Below are 23,537 nucleotides of genomic sequence, written 5' to 3'. Positions count from 1 at the left end.
AAAAAGGAAAAGTATAAATATAAAAATATCAGTTAATTCAAGCATTACTCACAAACTTAATATTATTGATAAGGCTTATTTTGATATTTAAATTCACTTTATTTATATTCCACCATTGGATTAAACTTTACCAATTAATTAATATTATAGAAATACAAAAAAAAAAAAAAAAAACTGCAGAAACTGTCTATGGACAAAGTTAATAACATAATAGCATTTATATACTGTTCATTCATAAACTTCAAGCAACATGACAAAAACCAGACATGAAAATAAAAATAAGAAAAAAAAATCCCAAAACTATACTACATGCTGATGAAACACTCAAAATTTTATCAAACACTTATGATCTAGCTATTAAAATTGAACAGCTAATAATCACTGTTCCTGATAGCCCTCTTCAATTGCAAGTGCTAGAGTATCTAATCAAAAGTGTTGATTTTTGTTTTTGATGGGATCAAGGGAACCCATATGAAAAAATCTAACAAGCACGTCCGACAGCGCAGCCAAGTGGACCAGAAGACCGTGTGAGCTTGCTGACGAATGATCCTGGCTTGGACTTGATGATCTGCTGGGTTGTGAATTTCCTGTTAATCTTTGAATTCCCAGATTGAACAAAATATGCTCCGTTCATCAGCAAATCTTCCTGTGACCTCCAATTCCAGTTCTTCCACTCGCTTTCCATTGCGTATTCCCTCTTTGTAACCTTCATCAATCATGCATGCTTCAAACACTTACTTTTATGAAATTTTTATATTATATCTATTTTATTGTTGAATGTTTACCTGTTTACAATTTAAGTCATTTGGAGCAATGAATCTGTTTCCTTGGCTGATGATGGTAGGATTACGGCTGCCGCCGATGGCGTACATCCTCCAATGAGTGTAGTCATTATTGACGACATGGACGAAACCATATCTACACCTAGGCATCCTCTGCACCAGTCCCTTACCGAAGTGGTTGAACGCCACCGTGATTTGCATTAGAGTATCACCGGTATAGCCATCGCTTGCACCGAACAACATCACCTGTTTCATCAGAATTCATCCATCAAACAAGCTCATACAAAATCAGTATCATATTAGCTTAGCTAGTTATTTGATTAACCTCGTTGTGGTCGGTGAAATGGCAATTGGAGACGGTAACGGCAGTTGAACCCATTATAGCATCAATCAGCCCATCCTGGCATTTGGACATGGAAACATGATCAATCCAAACGTTGGTGGAGCCGAAGATGGAAATCCCATCACCGTCGCTCTGAGTCCTTAATCCGTAGTGATCAACGGAATCTCTGATCATTCCTCCGGAGCCAACAACAATATCATGAAAATAAAGGCCATGGATGATTACATTCTTGATGAACTGAAGAGTAAGACCAGCACCACCAGTAATGTGGACTTGAGCTCCTCTAGCATCAATGGTTTTATCGCCGGTCATTATGAGTTCTTGGTTGAGTCTGATATTCATATTCCTCGAAAAAGTGATCCAAAGAGGCACTTTTTGGATCACTGCATAGCGAAGGGTTCCAGGTTTAGGATTAACCATGTCATTGTCTGAAGGATCAGTGACTACGTAAAACTTGCCGTTCTTTCCACCGGTGGTTTTGTAACCGAAGCCAAGGGCGCATTCTGCTAACCTCTTTCGATTTTCAGCCCATCTGGGGTTACACCGCCAGCATTGGTCAATAGGGTTAGTGGCCACGCATGGACCACCCTTCTTCCTATTTTTACGAAATAGGCTCCTTCTTGTGCCATTGAGATCTATAGTGGCCCTGCTCGCACCAAAAATTCGTTAAAATGATAGTTTCCTCATAATAATAATAATAATAATAATACTCAGAAGCATGGACTTACTGGTTAACTAGGTAGTTAAATTTGTTGGTGACATTGAAGGGATCAGGATGATAAGCCTCAATGGTGTTTTGTTTGGCTTCAACCGCTCGCACATTCCAGTACTCGTCGAAATGGGGGAGATCGGCATGAACGATTACTACAAAAGCAGCCAAGAAGATTAACAGAAACTTGAGGGTTTCCATTCTTTTAATCTTTTTATAGGTATTTCTAAACTTTTTTACTTTTTTTTTTTTAATTTTTATTCTTTTTTTTTAACCCGTTGCTCAAGGTAAGGTGCGGTTGGAGGCTAAAGCCTCCGTTTGTTGAGCGGAGATGGAAGTCACGATCGAGGCAATAGCTTGAACCCGCAAAAGGTCTGTGCATTGGTCGAGATGAAGAGGCAAATATTTAAGAAAGAGTTTGTGGAGAGAAAACTAGGAACACTGAGGGAGGAAATTCTGGAGAGCCACTTCTGCTTTAACTGTCATATCTCTAAGTCTGGCTTAAGGATTACTTTGTGGCTATTCATGCGCATTGGCTTTGGCGTCTAATTTTAAACAATTTCGAATATGAATTCCACGTCAAACATGTCAAAACTTTTTTTTTTTTTTTAATTTTCAGGGGATTGAAAATATATGAAATATTAATATAAGCAGTTATTATTGAAAAAATCACCTCAATCACACAAGATAAGATTGTGGGTCAGCAGTTGACGTGGCGTTATCCCACATCGTCCAGTAAAGTATATATGAAAAAATATGCATTAATCTATTTATTAATTATTATTAAATAATTTGAATTTATTATTTTAGATGATGTGAAAAATGGGTGAAAACTAAAAAACTACATTCATTTTATTACATATCTCTAAAAATAAATATTAAATTATAAAGTAATGTTTAACATATTTTAATAATTATAGAAATATAGTGTGACTAAGAATTTATTATTAACAAATTTTTACAGTATAATGTTGAACATATGAAATAAAAAAAAATTATTAAATTATATTAGCAAAACAAATTAATAAATATATAATCAGCACTTAATAGCTTTACCAGAATTCGCCACCTAAAGTAAACATTATCCAATCATCAAGCGCAACAGAGCAAATGAGATTTTATTATCATTTTTATTTTACTTATTTTCAATAAACTAAAATATTATTTATTGGTTGGATAATTTTTTCAAAATAATAAACATTATCTAATCAATAATTCTGAAAAATTAATAAAATATAATAATTACTTTAAATATTTAAAAATCCTCTAAAAAAATTCAAACAAATTAAAATTTATAAATTTAATTAATATATAACGTGCACACAAATAAAACTTATTTAATTAAAAAAGAAAGAAGTCAATCCTTGTATCGGCAGTGGTGGAGCCAGAAGCTTCTCTTTGATAGCCGGTGGCACCGGCTGCGCCGCTACGACACCTTCATCTTCCTTCAAAGCATTTTTTGATCGCCAGTACGGCACGTACCCCTACTGTACCTTCCCTCCACTTCGATACCTTTTCTCTATACGTCTTTTGGCCTATAATAAAAGAGTTTAAACTCTCTTATGTGCCTATGATATATCATTTAAGCGATAATATTAGTAAAAAAAATCACATAAAAATTTCCAACAACTAAAATATATTTATTATTTGTATAATTTTTTTTTAATAATGGTCAGTCTATAATCGATAGTTATGAAAAAATTAAAAATATAATAATTAAAAGTATAATAAAAATAATGTATTCTTTATAATTTTATATAATAATAATTTTAAAATTTTGTGCAGGCAAATGCCTAATTAGTATATAATCATGATTGCATGTAGGTAATTATATTAGGAGAAAATATAAAAAAATATTATATATTTTTATTAATTTTTACAGTGTATGTCATTTAATTTGTATTGAATTAATACTTCATAATATCGTACTAGTAATAAATAACAAAATTTTTTAAACATTATCATAAAAATTAATATAAAAATTATACAACGAAATATTATTTTAACACAAATTAACCATATATATTACATTCTGACATGGTATCACAATTTTATTTTATAATTTCTGGTAACTTAGATGCGCCATTTAGCCAAGATGCTAGTAGATCTTCTTTTGGTGCTTTGATTTGGAATACTAATATGGATCTTTTGTTTCAGACATACATTAGAGCTTGCAATTTGGGTTTGTGGTTGTATTCGTATGTGTAACATAACATAATTAATGAATTGTGTTAAAAATTTAAGCATTAATATGATTTTTTTTAATATACGAATTACACATATAATTAATTTAATCGTATTGAATTAATATGATATAACACAATCCATTTAACATGATTTTATATGAATAAACTTGATAATACAATTTGATATGATAAATTCATTAATATAATTTAATGTGATTTAATATATTTAATACGTTTTGATCCGACTCAATATTATTTATTTTACATATTTAAATACAAATTCAATATTTTTAATATTTTAAAATAATAAATTATATGAAATCTACATATTTATTTTTACTATTTATAAATTTAATAATATATTAAAGAGATAATTACTATCGTCCATTCGAGGAACACGGGACTAGTTTGGGAGACTCTTTACTTCAATTAAGATAATGAAAAATTATTTTATATTTTTAGTTGGAACTTTAGGCGGTTCTAAAAAAAGATAGCGAAAAAAAATGATTCCTAAAGTTGATACTAAAAGGAATGTATAAACCAATACTTTCATAAATTCAATCGTGATTTACAATTATAGCTTTCATACCTGTTTATTTTGGATCGTCTCTTGGATAAAAAAGAACAAGATTCTCTATAATATATACCTATAATAATATATCGTATTCCTATAATATATTTTTTTAGAATTATATTAAAATAGCTTTATATTTTTATTTGGTGAACTAAAAAAATTTGTCAATTTTTTCGTTAATCTATTAGTTAAAATTAAAAACAGTTTTGATATTATGCCCCTATATTTTCATGACTAACTAGAATATCAAATAATTTTAGAATTACATTAAAATATCATTATATTTTAATTTATTAATTAAAAAATACAATTTATTAATTTTTATCCATTTTTATTGTTAAATTATTAGTTAAAATTAAAAAAATTATATTTTCAAATTGACTTCTTATTAAACAATTTACTAACTACTCACCGGTCTCTTTAGTCGATTATCCATACTTTCGACACTCTATTAAATAAATCTCTATTTGTTGAGATAAATCAAAAGAAGTGGGTGATGAATTTTATTTGCTGAGTAGGATAATTGGGTAAAAAACATTTTTTGAAAATAGATCCAATTAAACCCATGTATTTTTGTTCAAGAATCACTTAAGTCTAATTTAATTTTTTTATCAATTCAACCATGTACTTTTATTCAAAAACCAAATAAATCCTGACTTGATTAATATTTTTTAATAATAAAATATTAATTTTTTTAAATTTGAACTTATTATTTTAATTAACATGAAAATGTTTAAAAAATACATATAGAGATAGTAAATAATTTTAAAAATTGCAAAAATAAAATTCTATTAATAAAAATAATATTTTAATATTAAAAATAGTATTTTATTATTAAAATATATTATTATTTTATGGCTGGATTTATTTTATTTTAAATAAAAATATATGTGCTTAATTGGTAAAAAAATAATAATAAATGGGACTTATATAGCCTTTCAGTAAAAATATAAGGATTTAATTAAATTTATATCCAAAAATTTCATTTCTAACTAATAAACTAAAGATAAAATAGATAAGAACTAATAAGTATCCTTCTTAGTTAAGGGCATTTTGATATAATTCTAAAATTACATGGACATCTTAATTATTTAGAACAAACTTAACGATCAAAATAGATAGAAACTAACGATTGCTTTTAGTTAACGAAATAAAAATATAAAAATATTTTAATATAATTCTAAAACTAGAGTAGTATTTTAATAAATTAGAGTAAAGTATGTCAGTAATTATTTTTATATTAAAATATAAAATTAATTATTTAATATTAAAAAATGAAAATTTAATATTTAATCAATTAATATTTTAATAAAAAAATATGAGACAATATAGTATTATATAAATATATATATTAAATAAATTTTTAATAAACACAATAGAAACAAAATATAAAAATTGATATTTATATAAAATAATATCTTTTTTAATAAATTAATTATGAGTTGACGGGATATGTCAGAGTTAAATGTGATAGAAATAATAAAACGTATTATAAACGTGTTTAATTAAATTAAAAGACTAATCCGTGATAACGTAATTACTATCATATTATAGATCTAATGTATAAATAAATTCAACTTTAATCTTACTTTTTTTTTTTGAATGTTGAGTTGTATACAAATTGCCACTTCTAAATAGAGTAGTTCATCCTCGGAAGATGATTTTTTTGGACAAATAATTTATGATGTTAAATTATTTTTAAAAAAATTTTCAACTTTAACTACTTTGTTAAATTATAAAAAATTTTAAAAATTATTTTATAAATAAATTCAACCTTAACTACTTTGTTAAATTTTTCATGAATTGATAATAAAATTATTTTTTTAAAATAATTGATATTGATTTCAAAAACTAAGTGTTTAGTTTGATGTATAATGAAATTACACTCATCATATTACATATATCTAAAAAATAAATATTAAATATGGTGACAAATAAATATTAGATTATTGATTATTTTTAAACATATTGTTATAATTATAAAAATCCTAGCATTTTTTATTAATACTAGTTTTTTTAAATATGCATTTTATGTTATTTATACTCTTTTTTACATTTATAATTTAATTTATTTTTATGTAATTTTTTTTATCATCAAAGATATTACTTTTTAAAGCTAATAAAATTCAGTCATTAATTGTGATGTTATTAAAAATACAAATAGATACTAATCGTATTTCTCATAAACATCGTTAGTAATATTTTCAACGTCTTATAAATTTTTTATTTTTTTAAATTTTTTTTAATCATTCTAAAATTATAATTTACTTTTTTATATTATCATCGACTTATTATAATATTATTTAAATTTCTCTTATTTTTAATGCAACCTCTTATTAATTATTATTTTTCTAAATAAAATATTTTTTAATATTTACTAAACTTTAATATATTAAAATACGTAAAAAAATAAAATAAATAAAATTTACTAGACGAAAAGAGTAATAGTTATTCATTCCTCAAAACCACTATAGCAGATCAACACTTCAATATAACAATTAACACAAAATTGCAATTTTTTGTAAAATTACTTATAAAAAAGTTTTTAGGTTTACAAAAAAGGAGAGATCCCTAATTTTAGTTTTTGTAATTGTTCCTAACATCCATTTAATAATCTGGATCAAAATTAAAAAAATAAAAAACACAATTAAAAAAGTAATTATAATTTATTTCTATGCATCAGCTTCCTCTCTTGTGCCATTGCGATCCTTAATGGCCCTGCTCACACCAAAAATTCGTTAAAATGATAATTTCCTTGTAATAAAAAAATAATAATAATAATACTCAGAAGCATGGACTTACTGATTAACTTTGTCGTTAAATTGGTCGGTGACTTTGAAGGGATCAGGCCGATAAGCCTCAACGATATTGTCTTTGGCTTCATCCTCTCGCCGCTTCCAGTACTCGTCCAATTGGGGGAGATCGGCGCTAACGATTACTACAAAAGCAGCCAAGAAGATGAAAATAAACTTGAGAGTTCCCATTCTTTAATATTTTTGTAGGTATTTCTCAACTTTTTTACTTTTATTCTCTTGATTTTAACCTGTTTTCTCTAAGCTAAATTTGTGGTGGAAATATAACACAAGCAACTACAGAAATTGAGAAACTAGGAATACTGAGGGAGGAAATTCTGGAGAGCCACTTCTGCTTTAATTGTTATACCTCTAAATCTGGCTTTTTAAATATTTCTCTATTTTTTTTTTTTTTTTTTTTGGGATTTAAGGATTAATTTGTGGCTATTCATGGGTATTGGCTTCTATTAAAAATAAATAATTGTAAAAAAATGCTGAAATTATTTAAAATAATTAAAAATTTTTATTTTATTTATTTCAATAAACTTTTAAATTTGTATCATTTACTATAATATATAATAAGTTTATCAGTAAATTAATTACTAATATTTACCAACATGGCACAAGAGGGTATAATTATAATTATTAAACATAAGCTTATGAATACATTTTAAAAATTTTATGCAAAGATAATTAGGTGTATCATTTTTATTTATACGAAAATGTGTGCATACAAAATTACTTTTTTATTTTTGAAATATAGTGTAATTAACATATTCGTGTCTTCAATTTTAAAATTAAATTCAACACTTTTATTTTTAGATTTAATTTCGTCAAAATTAAAGATCTCTCTGTCAAAATTAGAGGTCTCTATAAAAAAATATCGTGAAATCTCTCTGTAAAAAATACCGTTAATAATAGAAAAAATGACCACACTATCCTTTATAAAATCCAATACTTTAGTTTTTGAAATTTAATTACTATGAATTTATAAATTTTTCTCTCAAAGAATCAAAGAAAAATATATTTTGATTCTTAACATATTAAATAATTAATAGATTTATCTCTTTATTTTTTAAATTTAATATTTTAATCTCTAAAATTTAATTTCGATAAAATTTAAAAAAAAATCTCAAATTTAATTTTTATAAATAAATAAAAATTTTAATAAATTGAAAATTAAATTTAATAAAATAATAAAAATTAAAATATATAAAATTTAAATTATTAAAAATAAAAAATTAAAACTTAATAAAAATTATTTTTATAATAAGGTTTACTATCACCGTATAAAAATTTTATTAAAACGATTCTAACATTTTAAAAATTTTATTAATTAATAAATAATATATGCACACTTAATTACTCCATTAGTATTTGCCACCTAAAACAATAAGAGAGGTTAAAAAGTCGCCACATGGCATTTTTCTTTTTTAATATTTTCAATATAAAAGATGAACTAATTTTATTAAACATTAATTTTCTTTAAATATTTTTAAATTTTAATTACTAAAACCCCAGCTCATATAAACAATTATTTTATTTAAAACTCTTTTTTACTAGTTAAAATTTCAAAGTTCTTAAGCTAAATTCACAAGAGGGAATTTTCTATAAGCGAAATGAAGTGTATATAACCTAAGTTTTATAGTTTAATGCAGACTTAAGATTTTTTTTTTATTTTTTGGTAAAGGTTTAAGATTTGCTATCTAAAGATTTTGACGTATTTAATTCAATTAATGATCCTTCCATTCCTGTTGTCTTTGGGGATTGGAAAAAGGTTTTAGAAGCTTCAAGTCACCCTAGAGGTTTAAAAAAAATTCTATAGGGAGGGTTAAGTGGGATCTTCTTACAAAATCAAATTTGTACAATCTTTTATTTAGCATAATTTATTTAAAAAAAAACAAATTTATTATTACAAAATAATACAAGATTTCACTTTTTTAAAAAAAATATAAAAATTTTAATTAATAAAAATTAATTTTTTTTTCATTTCAAAAAAATAATAATTAAAAAAAACAATTAAAATATATTTATACAAAATTTTTAATTTTAAACAGAAATAAAAGAATTAATTTTTTAAAAGTAAACTACTGATCGAAATAATAAAATTTTATCAAATAAAAAGGGATATTATTCCAAACAGAAAAATAATTATACTTAATAGATTTTCTAATCAAAGTATGAGCTAATATTACAATGAACCCATCTAACAAATATACAATTAAATTTCATCAAATAAAAAGAGATATCATTCTAAATGGAGGAACGATTATACCTAATAGATTCTCTAACTAAAGTATGAGCAAATAGAGTAGTATTACAACGAATTCATTTAACAGAAATATGAGTTATAGAGTCTAACAAAAATTTACAATTATTCAAAATCAAACCCCTATATAAAATAATTTAACAAAAATGTTTATCCTTTTTTCTCATCTCTCGAGCATAAATTATGAAAGTCTCTCGAATAAAGCCACGGAAGAGAACTTTTACGAGATAAAATTTGAATAAAGTTTCAATATTGACGTTATCGTTGCGATTCTAGAAACCCATAATAACTAATAAACTTCTATTAAATATTACCTTCCGAAACAATCGAATCAATAAAATTAGAAGAAAAGTCAACCACAAAAACAGACACATGACTCTTCCACATTGACGAAAAGTCTCCTCCCAATCTTTGTCTATTGACCGAGAAACAACCATTAAAATGTAAAAAATTATAAAAAAATTTCATACAAAACCTAAGTTTTTGTTTCCATAAAAAATAAAATGTCTAACTTGTAACTAATAACCAAATCTTTCAATACATTAATTATCTCAGGATTGTCGAGTACTTGGTAGTTCCAACACAGGACGATCATTGTTTTCGGCTATCCCGACCTTTCACGGAATGAGTCGCTTGTTGCCTGTTAAATTAACATGGGTGTTGTTAGAGGTATCCATCTTATTGAGAGGAAGGAAACCTGTAACAACGTTATATTTAGTGTTTCTTAACTTTTTTTAGCATCATCATTTAACGGGTTGCAATCTCCTCATCAAACTTATCAGAACTGTCTTAGTCCGTAGAATTCTCGTCTATGTCTATGGTCTTCGGTCTCCTTATTTACAATGAATTGACTTTTACCAAATAAAGAGAATTATCTATTATGTGCTGCCAAATTAGTGTTTTCAAAATTGTTAGTGATACCAATCCTGCTACAAAATTCGACGGAGCAGAATTGCTAATTGATGTCAATTCTGCCAAAACAATTAATTCTAAACATATATTTTTAACAATATCTATATTATATAAAAGAGTTTATAACCTTGATAATTAAATATATTATTCTCTTAATTAGTTACTCACAATGATTTAAATATCAAAAAAATTAATAAGGTAATTCACTCATTCAAATTATTAAAATAATTTTTTTTTAAAAAAATCACAGTTGGAAAAAAGTTAATCCCCCCACAATTAAACATTCAAAAATATCATCATTCTTATAGGATTTAAAACAGCAGCATGCAGTTAGAAAATTTTTCAAATGCATGCCGCAAGCGAAGCAAGCATGTGGGAAGTGGATTGGCCAGATTTGCAGCGTCTTCCTTCGATACCTGAATTATCCAAGATAATCCTAATAGCGTTGCTGTGTAGATGCTTCGATATGGTTACCCACTCCAGTTCTGGGATTCAAGAAACAAATGAAAATTTTATATTTAGAAGACCAAATATATTTAAATTTTGTAAAACCATAACAAAAAATCAGAGTTAAATGTATACTTTTTACCACGAGAATGGTACTCCTGGATTCGATCATTATTTATGAATAAATATTGATCGATACACTTTACCCATTAATGTATCACTTGGTGTGAACAATATATTTAGAAATCCAGAAAATAATTATACTTTTAAAGAAAAATTTTAGTGTTAAATATTAACAAAAAGGAAAATTAAAATCTCAACTAACTTATATATCCAATATCGAAAGATCAGGAAGACAGGAACCTAAAATTAAAATCTAAACTTGCATATATCCGATACCGATTGATCAGATCATGATTATTTCAATAATATAATGTATCCAATACACAACATGAATGATTATTATCATACAATTCTGCAGGAATTAAGCAAGTACAATTCAAGCAGCTTTATTTTGAAAATGTTACAACAACGTAAAACTTTTCAACATGTATAAATATTACAAAATTACCATATATGTAGAGTGCAACGTGGCCTCTTCAGTCAAAATACTCGCGCTTAACCACCGGATCGGATGTCAGGTCCAGAAAACTGTTTCCGACGAGTAGACCATCCTGTTTCGAAGTTCTTCCACTTGCTTGATAAATAGAATTGTGGAGTACTTACACTGTGGATGCTTTAAATTTATGCACTTCTGCTACGTAAATAATAACATTAAGATGCTTCCCAGACCTTGTAATCTTTTCCCTCCACAGCCAAAACCCATCTTTGAGATTCACTTGGGGGCTCATAATGACCTGGTCCAATTTTCATCGCCACTTTCTCATCAACTATGGCTGCATACACATCCCTTTCTGCCTTGGTAATTTCAACCTTAAACAAGCAAAACCAGTACATGAAGTCAATATAGTCTTCTTCCTTTGTTCCCCTTGGGGATTTGTTCATATAAATAAAGATTAGCTTATGTTCTTAGTAAAAGGTATCACGAATATGAATATGGACAACTATGTATGGACATTGTAGTTAATGAGAATACAAGATGAGGAAACAATGAAGATGTGCAGTAAGCAGTTTAAGAATAGAGTAATAAGCATAATATGGAATCATATGCAAAGATCACTTTGGTGGATGCTTTAAATTTCTTTTTCACATTAAAACAGTGACAAATGCAAGACTTGAATTATGTGATCCATTTCTTTTCCAGTACATGTCCTATAAGAGATTGAATGATTGAAGTACTAGAGAACTCAATTCAATTGAATTCAATTAATTCTCATGTTTGCAAAGTTTAAAATTTCTAAAATTCAATTTTTTAAATTAAAAAATTACTACCTGTTTGGAAATTTGATAAAATTCTAGGAGAATTCAATATAATTAATTTCTTCTTTGTTAATTCTTAATGTTTGGACATTTGGAAAAAAAATTACAAGGAAAAAATTCAATAAATTCTCCCACGATCACATGCATAATTTATATTTCTTTTCTAATAAATTTTTAAGTTAAAAAAAATTGAAGGTTATTCATTGCAAACATGAGAGTTGACAAAAAAGTTAAATTGAATTCCTACAAAATTATAGTTTCCAAATATTAAAGGTAACTTTAGCAAAAAAAACCAATTCTTTTGACTTCAAAAAGAATTCATTTTAAAACAAACACAAATTTAGACCGAAAGTAGTCTGACAGTTTTCTTTTCTTACATATGACATAACTACAAATGAAGTCTAAACCATTTTGAAAGGAATGAGTTGCATGTCAAAAGTGATGAAATTTGCAAGAATTCAATTCATTAGTGAAGATTTTGTTAAACACTCCTACTTAAATTACTTTTATTTTTTGTAATAAAGAAAAATATGGAACTCTATCATTCAGAAAAGTATCCAAACACATGAAGTTCCGTATGAATTCATTTGAACTGATTCTTTCTTTCTTTTTTTTTTACAATTGGCTCCTACCGCGGTTGAAACCTCTTAGGTCCAGAGATGTCTAGAGACGACTACAGCACCAATGAGTTAAAGCCTATTGGTTGAATTGAATTCTTTAAGATAATTGAATTGAATTCTATCATAAGAATCATTTCAAGCAGGGTGTCAATAATAACTATTAAAAAGAATAAAACAAACATGATAATTGTCTGCAGTATTATAATAGCACTTTCCAATGAAAAAATAGAGAGATCCGTTTGATACTTACAGTACTCCGGCACTGGACCTTTTTCCGGTTTCTAAGAGATATTAGAGATGCAATTTCAGACTGATAATGAGAGAAAATGTGGTCATAGAAAACTGCAGGTGTTCCTGGATGAGTCAAAATGTAAGCGTATCCTTGCATTTCCTTCCCATAAGGAAATCTCCAATGGCCCTACAGGAAGAAGAGAAATAGAATTTAGTCACATGATAACTTCACCATGTCCAGCTATGACAGCAGCACCAAAGCAAGACTTGACATTTTTTGCCCCTCTCCTGCTCTTGTCCATTAATCACTTTCCTTTCCCTCATCAAATATTATCTAATTTACTAGGTACTTTTCTCTCCGTCTGTCCTTTTCTCCTCTTTTTTCTTTTCATGTTTTCTCCTTGTATATTTTATTTGAAGGATAATAACAACAACACAATCCTTTAGAATCCTAGTAAGTAAACCTGGTTGGAGCTGAAATTAGAAACAACTGAAGATTAAGGATTAAGCTCAGAAAGATATAAAGAGAACCAGAAGACTGAAACTCATTATTAATTCAGAATTTCGCACTGCTTACAGTCAGTCTCATTAGTTATATAGAAGCTAAGAATTTTAAACCTGAGTAGAACCAGTATCATGATTCTCTATGAAGGTGACAGCACGAGATGGCCACCATCCCACAACTCCTGGAGGCTTTCCTTTCTGATCTGATAACCGCCAATACTCGCACCTTTCCAGTGCCTACATGAAATAATTATTTGTTGTAAACATGATATCATTTCTGACAAACAAATTGAAAAGAAAAGGGTCAAGTTTAATGGATGATGCAGCAAAAGCAGAAAACACTTTGACCATTAGGACAAAAAATTTATGTTCTCACTCTTCATCTAATAGCCATTTCTTTATGGTTGAATTTCCATGATATATAGATTTCAGAAGATCATTAATGGCATATTATAGTTGACACAATAATCACCATAATGGTTATAAAACCCCGTTTTTGGTATACTCTTCAACTCAATGAAGCATTAATTACAAACTGTAAGAAAACTTTTCCTCCACCTGGAGTTAAAAATGAGCCGAGAAGAGCTTTAGTCAAATCAAGCTTGGTGAAAAAAAAAAACATTGAATTTAGGTCCAGGCTTGACTCATTTGTTAAATGAGCACTTACTGAATGAAGAATCCCTTTAGTGGTGACATCGAATGCTCCAGCAGCTCCATTAGTAGCATTGATCCAGTCAATAATTCTCTGCCGATGTGCATCTTGATTATGATCCATTTCACCATATGTGTAACTGAGAGAATCCCAGTACTCTCCGACAGCAAAATATGGTTCAGTTGCATCTATGTAGTCCTTGACGTAACCACCCCAAAATCCTCTGACAAAATCAAGCCTCCATCCATCATATCCGATTTCATCCCTGTATATCAAACGTACCCAGCAGAAAAACTGTTACGATTTGAAATGGTTCAAAGCTGCAAATTTGCAAAAGTTAATGCATGGAAATATCAACAGCAGATTCAATTGAAACAAGAAAGAAATCCAGGGTCAATATGATCCATGGATCAGTCGGTAGAATATTAAGAAGAACATGAAAACTTAATCACACGAGAAAAAATATATCAAACTCATGAGAACTGAAACTATATGATATATCACTTCAGAGAGCTAAGCAAACCTGTTTCATACAAAGGCTAGAAAAACTGGAGAAATTTGAAATCATGCATATATAATACACCAATACCCAATTGAAGTGAGACAAATAAGTGGTACTAAGACTAAATTACCAAATTTACTTCTCTAAACAATAAATGGTACTAAGACAAAATGACCAAATTTGGGCAATGATATCAAGATGACTCCCATATATTCTTTGTTCGGAACATAAACTCAGTTTTAGTGTGAACAAATTTACATTTACATATTATAAGAAAGGAATAAGATAACCTTAGCCAGCATAACCATTCTTTGAGATCCTTCCTCACAAATTCTTGAGAATGATCAATATTGGGGGCAGCATGAAAACTATCTCCGCTACTCTTGTTGCCCCTACCCTGCAAGACAGAAACAACTGATTAAATATACTGCAAAACATACCATATTGTAATGCATATTCCACTATGCATAATCAATTCAGCTACAAGAAAACACTCCAGAAAGCTACAAGTCCACAACATTTCCAAGAAACATTTAGTATAAAGTAGGTTTTCAATCATAACTGCACAGAACATGCATATTTGCAGAGATCAGGCCAACAAGCAAAGTTTTCCTCGCTACAACAAAATTACTAGTCACCCATGCAATTGCGATTATCGTGTCAATCAGATAGTTCTAATTGTTTTGACATACAGTTTTCATGCAATTAGAGGTTAGGCGTTGCTACACTGGTGCTCATTTAATTACTCCATTCTTGCTCCTTTTTCTTTTTCTCCCTCCATCCAGATCCCTGTCTTTGTTAGATGACTCAGGATAGTTCACTTCCTACATCACATTCAGAATCTGCAACTTATATTTTCTTGTTGCAACAAACACACATACTCTTGTCAAATGACCACAGAAAAAAACAATTGGGACAATTTTCCGTACAATAGCTAAGAAACAGAATTCCAACTCAATCAAGGCTGTGAATGTGTGTGGACTGAATAAGCATCAGCAAAGGAGAAATTCACTAATAGTGAGCCCTGATATTCACATTCCATTGAAATCTAGGAATACCAGATCAGAGTGGCTAATTTAGGAGTACCAGAATAATTAAGTGTATTCTATTACATAAATCTGATCATTGACTGCAAAAAATGAGAATTCAGTAAATGAAGTTGTTGTACCACCGGAAGGGAACAAACACTCAAGGGACAATAGAACATATTCTCGGTTGTAATATTATCATATAATCATCACACAAAGTCTAAAGCTACTGAATAATGGAAAACTAACCCTATTTGTAGAGCTTATAACACTAATCAAATTAGGATTATGAATAAGATAAACTAGGAAATAACAATAAAATCTAATAATTATAAACTTCCAAAAAACTTCACCCATAGATTTCCCAATTCTAAATGAACAATATTCCTAAACTATATTAAGATCTTCAACTTCCCATACTGCATGAAAAGCATACTCGTCAGCATGTAATCCACATGACAGTTCAATTCAATCATAAGCTGCAGCATCACATTGGGTGCAAGTGTTTTTGTATCTTCTCCTATTTGTACAAAAAAAAAAAAAAAAAAAAAAAAAACAAAAACAGTTCTTTTAGGCATCAAATACTAAAACAGTTGAAGATGAAACAATCAAATGTAAGATTTTTTTGTGCGTGTGCAAATAGTATTCAAATGAAATTTAGTTAGGATAAAGTACACATCCCAAAAATTATGAAAATAATTTGTTATGAGCAGAGAAATTTTATATTTAGGTATCTTTTCAATTTTTACCTATTTAAGCTGTCCCTATATTCCTTTTCCTTTTCTCCAGGTTAGTAATGGAATTAAGACGAAAGACACCAAAGGGGCCATGTCTATGCAGATATGACACAATAGCAGTTTTTCCACCCCCAACATTGTTGCATGAAGTAATGTACATTGCATAAAATTAATAAACATGTTATCCTTTAAGCTACTTGATTCCGACTGCTGAGTCTAGCAAAACAGATAGATATCAGATTTCAGGACTTTCAAACATTTCGGTACCTGGAAATGTGGATCATCTGCAACAATGGCGCGATCATCCCAATTTAAGCGACCACCAAATATATTCCATACACCATTTTGATTCTGATAGTGTGCACAACGATGGTTCAAGACAGCATCTCCAAGAATTTTAAGACCCACTTCATGTAGACTCCTCACAAGATCCTTAAGCTCATCGATATTTCCATATCTAATATAAATGCCACAGAGGTTAATGGTGTCACCAGTTGATGATGCATCATTTACACGGAAAAAGAAATATGAAGTACAAGGAGAATTTTTTCAAAGAAACTACCTTATTTCCCAGTGAATGGGAAACAATAAAATTTCATGGAAGAAGAAATATGTAGTTGCCAACCACAAAAGGGCATATGCTATTCTTAAAAGCTAGTCATTACGTTAAGAGGAAAAGAAAAAGAAAAAGAGTGTGAGAGAGAGAGAGAGAGCAAATGCAAAAGGATCATTTGATCAACTTAACTTGGATCCCTTGCTATTATTTATTCCATACTTTAAAATATCTCCCTTAAAAAATAGCAGCAAATAAATAAATATATGAAGACCATGAAAAATAATTATGCATTTCATAAATTTACAGCGACTACCTGGAATTCAAATTATATAAATCCTTTGGCATGTATCCTTCAGGTGACACAGATTCTGTTGGTGGGGGCAACCAAATCACAGTAAATCCAAGGGAAGATATTTCTAAAGCTTTTTCTTTGAGTTCCATATACCATCTTCCAGATTTATTAGATTCCCAGTTAAAGCCTTGGAGCAATATTTCAAACCCTGTGCCTGTCCCCGAACAAATTTTAGTAGGAGTCTCTTGGGGTTCAGATTCTGAAACAGCTTCTTCTGTGGAAGTAGGGATAGAGGTTCTAAATATACTGTAGGCTTCAGCAGCCAATTTCTCAATTTCGTGAAGAATGCTTTCTTGTGCTTCTTTTGTTTTTGTCTGCCGACTCTTCTCAGAGGAAATGTCATGTACTAAGTTCCTTATTTCATTAATTATATCATCAGTATATGGAACTTGAGAAACTTCTTGATTTGCTTCCTCAGTCTTTTCAGATACTGGTACACCTTCAAATTGTCGCTGTCCAGGTTGAGCAGGAAAGCTGATTGAACTTGAGAGGGGGATGTAGAAATCATTTTCCTTGCATTTCAACCAGGTGTTCTCATTTAACTTCAGAACAAAAAGAAAGCCAATGAATTCTTTGCCTAAAGTAAATAACCCTGAACATCCATCTCCACCATCTTTAGGCTGCAGAGAATAAAACCCCCACAAATAAAATTAAAAATCAAACAATAACTATTTGAACCTGATTGATTCAAGACCTGAGGTTTAAATAACACTAGGGAGGCATCAAATATGAAGTGTCAAACAAAGCATATCAGTAGAAGGAAAATAGCAACATGAAAAGTTATCACAAGCAAGCACTGCTTTCAAGTTTCAACTAGCCCTCGCAGGTGGTCTCATGGGAAATATATTTATTCATACATGTTCAACAGATGCATGACTACAACATCCTCCTCTAAAATGCATATTTCCAAAAAAAAACTAGTGAGTATATAAGGCAAATACCATATAATAAAAATAAAAATGACTTTCAAATAGCAAGTAGAAACTAGAAAGAAGAACAATCACCCACATAGCCAACAAGTTGCATCCTTGACACCATCATTTTATTCTCAATAAGCAATTTTGTTTTTGAAATTTATTTGTGGTTGCTGAGAAATACATCTTCCTAACATCCAATCCCTTGCAGGTCCATTCAAACCATATCCTAGGCTTCACAGAAAAGGATAATAAGCCATAGTGCCAAGAGAGCTTTAGTGAATGCTTGTGCAGTTCTCATTTTTTAGCAATTCAGAGAAACTGTTGTAGCAAGAATTTCAATGGATTATAAATTTTTTCTGAAGAAAGAAGAAGTGAAAACAGTAGCATAGATTCTTTAACTAGCTTAGAATATATGTATCCAGAAGAAGTAAAGATGTTTCAAATTTTTAATGCACATTTAACTAGCAAGAATAACATCATCAGACATCCAGAATGACTTTAAATCCATTATATAAGTTCTCTTGGGAGATGCAAATTCTACACCTGTAATAGCGTTCGTAAAGCTCTGTTCTTGAATACAGTTGTTTCTGGCGGATATGGGCCAGCTGAAATTTCCCAATTCTTAGCATCATCTCTGCAAACTCCCCAGTGAACAACAACTTCACCAGGTAGATCAGTTTCTAAATAAAGAAGATTCTTAGCAGTCTTGAAGCATTTTGTAACTGAAACAGTGGCTGAGTTTTGAATTACAACTTGCTTAGTAATAGGCTGCTCTTGATAGAACCCTTGTACATGCTTATTTTCTTGTTTTGCATCTTTGGAATCACTATTGCTATCTTGATCTTTAGAAGGCAATTCTTCTGCTTTGAGAAGCATGTTAGGAAGGAAAGCCCCTAGGATTGAGGACAGGTATAACAAGCCTTAGTTTTTATGAGTAAATATAAAATGAAGAAGAAAGGAGAGACAGTAGAGAGGAACAGACTATAATGAAGAAGAAAGGAAATAATACAGAGATGAACAGACAACCTAGTCATGGTCCATCTTTCCAACCCAAAATAGTAACGGTGAGTTGGATCTACAACTTAGCCACAATTAAGCCATCTGATTCCGTTTTTCTCATTTATTTGTAATTGCGCCAAATTTCAAAAATTTACATTTCAAAATTCAGAAGAACTGGATGTCGGGTACAGTTTACATTTCAGATTTAACAGACTAACCATTGAGTAAAAAGTGTACAAGATTTCGAATTCTATGAAAAACAAAATCTAACAGGCTCTGATTCTAAACTACAGACTATAGTCAACTATGTCCCCCAACTCAATATACCATTTGGTTGCTAGTTTATGTCCAGAATATGCCTCTCTTTAACACAACTTTGTGGTTATGCAAATTTGTGGCCTTTAGCAAAGCATATATTTTACTAGGGTGCTTCTTAGAAACCTTTTTAGGTGCATAAACTTGCAACATGTGAATATTATCAAAACAGACCCATATATTTCAAACAAAGAAGAAAATCAGAAAGATGTAAACTGGATCAGGTGATGATGTCTACAACCTGGCCATATGTTGAAGCCTCTCTTCGCTCCAACTACATTGCCATCAATGAGAAGATGATCCACAAGAGGCACTTTAAAATCTCTTCCCCTATGCTGATACCAAGCACCAGTTTCTTCATCCTGTAACACCACAATCACAACAAAATGGAAAGATAAGAGAAGGGATAAGCTAACATATATATAAATAAGAATATCTAACATAATAACTAGCAACCTGCTAAATGTTGAAGTCAAACCTTTAAAACAAAGTTTAAGGCTGCAATTGAACTTTTAGGATCTAAATTAATCTTCACTTCATGAAATACTTGTCCCTCTGAGGATTTCTTTAATGGTGTCTCTATTGCATAGTCCTGAAAAACCATTTATACTTAATTTTTGTGCTTCAAATGTAAGACTGGATTACTAGAAGTCAATGATCATTACCTTTACAGGAATAGAACCAGGGGGTATCATATCTTTAGGAGGTTGATCCCATTCACTGCAAGATATGAAAGAGTGCATTATGAAAATATCTTACGGATAAAACAAAGGAAAATAGAAGAAATAAAGAAATCCAGAAAAAACAGGAAAATAAATTACAAAAGAAGAAGAAGAGAGCAAATACCCATATATATTCTGTGAAGATCAATTAAAAAATGACAAACATAACAAAAAATTATGAATATCAAAGGGAATTTTAACCTGCCAACATCGTCCAAATAAGAAACTCCCCAGTGAAGAATCCATTTCCCTGGAAGACTACACCCTACGCTAAGCTGCCAACACTGTTGATCCTCGTCCTTATCTAATCTTATGAAAATCTTTCCCTCAACCTACCATTCCGAGTCAAACAAATGAAGCCAACATCATATTCAAGACCGAAATGAACATTTTCAGTTCTACTTGTCTAAAATAAACAGAACAGACAACTGAACTGATCCAATAAGTCTATCACACTCGGTTACTTCCTTAGATTGTCTTAAAGAAACTGCGGAAAAGACCTCATCATCAACTCAATTAAACAAAAAGAAAGGCTATAGGAAACTCCAATAATTAATTTCCTGTGTTTTTCTAAGTAACCAAAAAAAAAAAATCAGCAATTTTCGTTTCCAGAAACCAAAAAGGAATATCAAATACTGATCTTACTACGTATATGTAAATGTAATACAAGTATGCGTATACGTCTATGCTAATGTTACAAATACGTATAAGGAGAATAGAAGTGGAAACCGTTTCAGTTCGCGCGAGAGAAAATGTCTCCTTGAAGAAGCTAGGGGAAGATTCAAAAGTTTCAAGAAGAGCGGTGTCGGTGGAGCTAGCTCTGACTGTATAGGCCCGATGGGGCTTGAATTTGCAGAAGCTGGTGATGCCATTGGAGAGAAGCTTGGGAGAGAAATTCAGAGAAGAAGGTTTCAGGATCTTCGCTCTGCAGTGGCATAGAGGTTTTTCTCTCGGGGAATATCGGTAGAGAGGCTCAATGGCAACGGTCGACATCCTAGTTTCGTTCTTCTAAGTTCTCTTCTCTTCTGTGGAGCTTGAATAATGGAGGAGCGAGGGAGAGATTTTTCTGGATATTTATAGAACACTTCTGAGGTTCACAAGTGAATAACTTATTATTATTATTGAAATTTTTCTGAAATCTGAGTTGAAACTCCGCAGAAAGAAAATATTACTCATTTTCATAATTTTTTGGGTCTAAACAACTTTTTCATAGGAAATGGTATTTATTTAATTAAAAAATTTATTATCTTTTTAATTATATTTCTTTTTAATATATATTAAATATTTTAAAAATAAAATAAGAACTAGAATTATAATAATTAATTAATATATTAATTAATATGTAAAAAAATTGATAATATTTTAAAACATATGAAAATAGAAAGACCGACATAAATTATAAAAAGTATGATGAAAACTCACAATGCCTTAAAAATATTATACCCATATAAAATGCACAATTAATTTTCAAATAATTAATTAAATAATAAGAATTTTTTTAAAAAAATATAAAAAATAATATTAAACTAATTCACAAAGGTTAAATCTCCATAACGAAGGAACGCATGGATGCGTGGAAATCGGTTTGCAATTTAACGGAAAGGGAGTGAAAGTTGTCGGATGAACTTTTGGTTACCAGAAAAAACTTTCCGGCGTCATTGGAAAATAGGGCGCGTTTGGGGGTGCCGAGAATCATATAGTATTCGTCTTGGCTTTGCGTAAATTATAAGGGTCTAATATTTTTTTATTAAATCAAATAGCATAAACTTACATGCTGCTTAGACAATGGCACGTGATGCAGTCTGCAAATGCACCTGTCCTCTGCATAATATTTCTTTGCAATACCGACATCAAATTGTGTAATTTAACTCTACATACCTTTTTTTACCGTGCACCAAGATTTGCAGTAAAAAGCAGGGCGGATTATAGAATAGAGTTTCACAAATACAAAGTGTCAAATGGTCAAAAAAAAAGTCGCAAAAAATTCATGAAGAGAAACCCAACAAACCCACAATCACAACCTGCTGATGCATGTTCTGAAAACAACATCCACCATCTTCACCACACCATTGGAAAATTGGAGTTTCAGTGTCACCGCGCAAACGAGCAATCTGGAAGACTAACAGCAATCTCAATAAACAACCACATTCATTGCAACACCAAAATAAACTTCAAATTCAAAATTGTTGCCATCATGCTAACTATCCAAAGTAGCCCTATCCATCGTAGCACACAACAATTATCTAAATTAAAAATTCACCATTCCACACACTAAAATACAACTATAAAAGAAAATAAAAAATTAAAAACAAAAATACACAAACCAACGGCGGCAAACTCCATCACTGAAAGGTAGAGAAGTTCGACGTCTGCAAACTATAACTCTACATATTGATATAGTAGAAATTTTCTTTCATGGTTGTTAGCCTCGGCAATAGATTTGGTTCGAAATTTCAATTAACGTTTAATTAAGGTGGAATTTAAAAAATTACAAATTAAAATTTTTTATTAAATTTTAAAAATTAAAAATATTTTCAAACAGTATTATTTATAATAAAAAAAATTTTAATATAAAAGATTATAAAAAAATTTTAAAAAATAATTAAAATATAAAATTAATCATTAAAGATAAAATTTTCATTTCAAATTTTATAACATATTTATGGTACTCGTCACACTTTATGAAAGTCATATTTTTTAAAAAAAAATTTAAAAAATAATTATGACCTTCAATAAAAATCGACAATAAAAATTAAATTTAATTTAAATTTATCATATAATTTAAAATTAATTATTCGATATTAAATTGAGTTGGATAATAATTTTTAATTATCGTTTAAAGTCAAATTACCATATAAAATCTATTTTCCTTCGCTTTCAATAACAGCTAAAGAAAAATATTAAACTTGATAATACAATTAGTGTCAAACAAAGTGTATTCAAATATATGGATACTCTATTTTTATGAAACATAGAAAACTTTTTTACTTCATATTTTATTCATTTAA

General features: G+C 29.4%; 2 protein-coding genes across 3 annotated transcripts; both read right to left on the bottom strand.

The window, feature by feature from the left end:
* Positions 1-481: 481 nt before the first annotated feature.
* LOC110615341 (probable pectate lyase 7) lies at positions 482-2,121 on the bottom strand. The gene is made up of 4 exons (XM_021757184.2): positions 1,854-2,121; positions 1,108-1,771; positions 786-1,028; positions 482-706 (listed from the first exon to the last, which is right to left on the bottom strand). The coding sequence occupies exons 1-4, from the start codon at positions 2,033-2,035 to the stop codon at positions 482-484; spliced, it is 1,314 nt and encodes a 437-aa protein (XP_021612876.1). The 5' UTR covers positions 2,036-2,121.
* Positions 2,122-11,378: 9,257 nt separating this feature from the next.
* LOC110614271 (alpha-amylase 3, chloroplastic) lies at positions 11,379-21,611 on the bottom strand. 2 transcript variants are annotated; one of them, XM_021755771.2, is made up of 13 exons: positions 21,259-21,611; positions 20,731-20,861; positions 20,473-20,527; positions 20,286-20,399; positions 20,049-20,169; positions 19,037-19,386; positions 17,538-18,196; positions 16,936-17,125; positions 15,194-15,300; positions 14,417-14,666; positions 13,864-13,986; positions 13,265-13,432; positions 11,379-11,947 (listed from the first exon to the last, which is right to left on the bottom strand). In XM_021755771.2, exons 1-13 carry the CDS (start codon positions 21,520-21,522, stop codon positions 11,789-11,791), a joined length of 2,691 nt encoding a protein of 896 aa, XP_021611463.1. In that variant the 5' UTR covers positions 21,523-21,611; the 3' UTR covers positions 11,379-11,788. The 2 variants fall into 2 exon arrangements, with proteins under 2 accessions (XP_021611463.1, XP_021611464.1); XM_021755772.2 differs by lacking the exon at positions 20,731-20,861 and having other exon boundaries at positions 21,259-21,558.
* Positions 21,612-23,537: the final 1,926 nt, after the last annotated feature.

This window comes from Manihot esculenta, chromosome 5, assembly GCF_001659605.2.
Source record: "Manihot esculenta cultivar AM560-2 chromosome 5, M.esculenta_v8, whole genome shotgun sequence".
NCBI classification, from domain to species: domain Eukaryota; kingdom Viridiplantae; phylum Streptophyta; class Magnoliopsida; order Malpighiales; family Euphorbiaceae; genus Manihot; species Manihot esculenta.
This window is presented reverse-complemented; position numbering and strand designations above follow the sequence as displayed.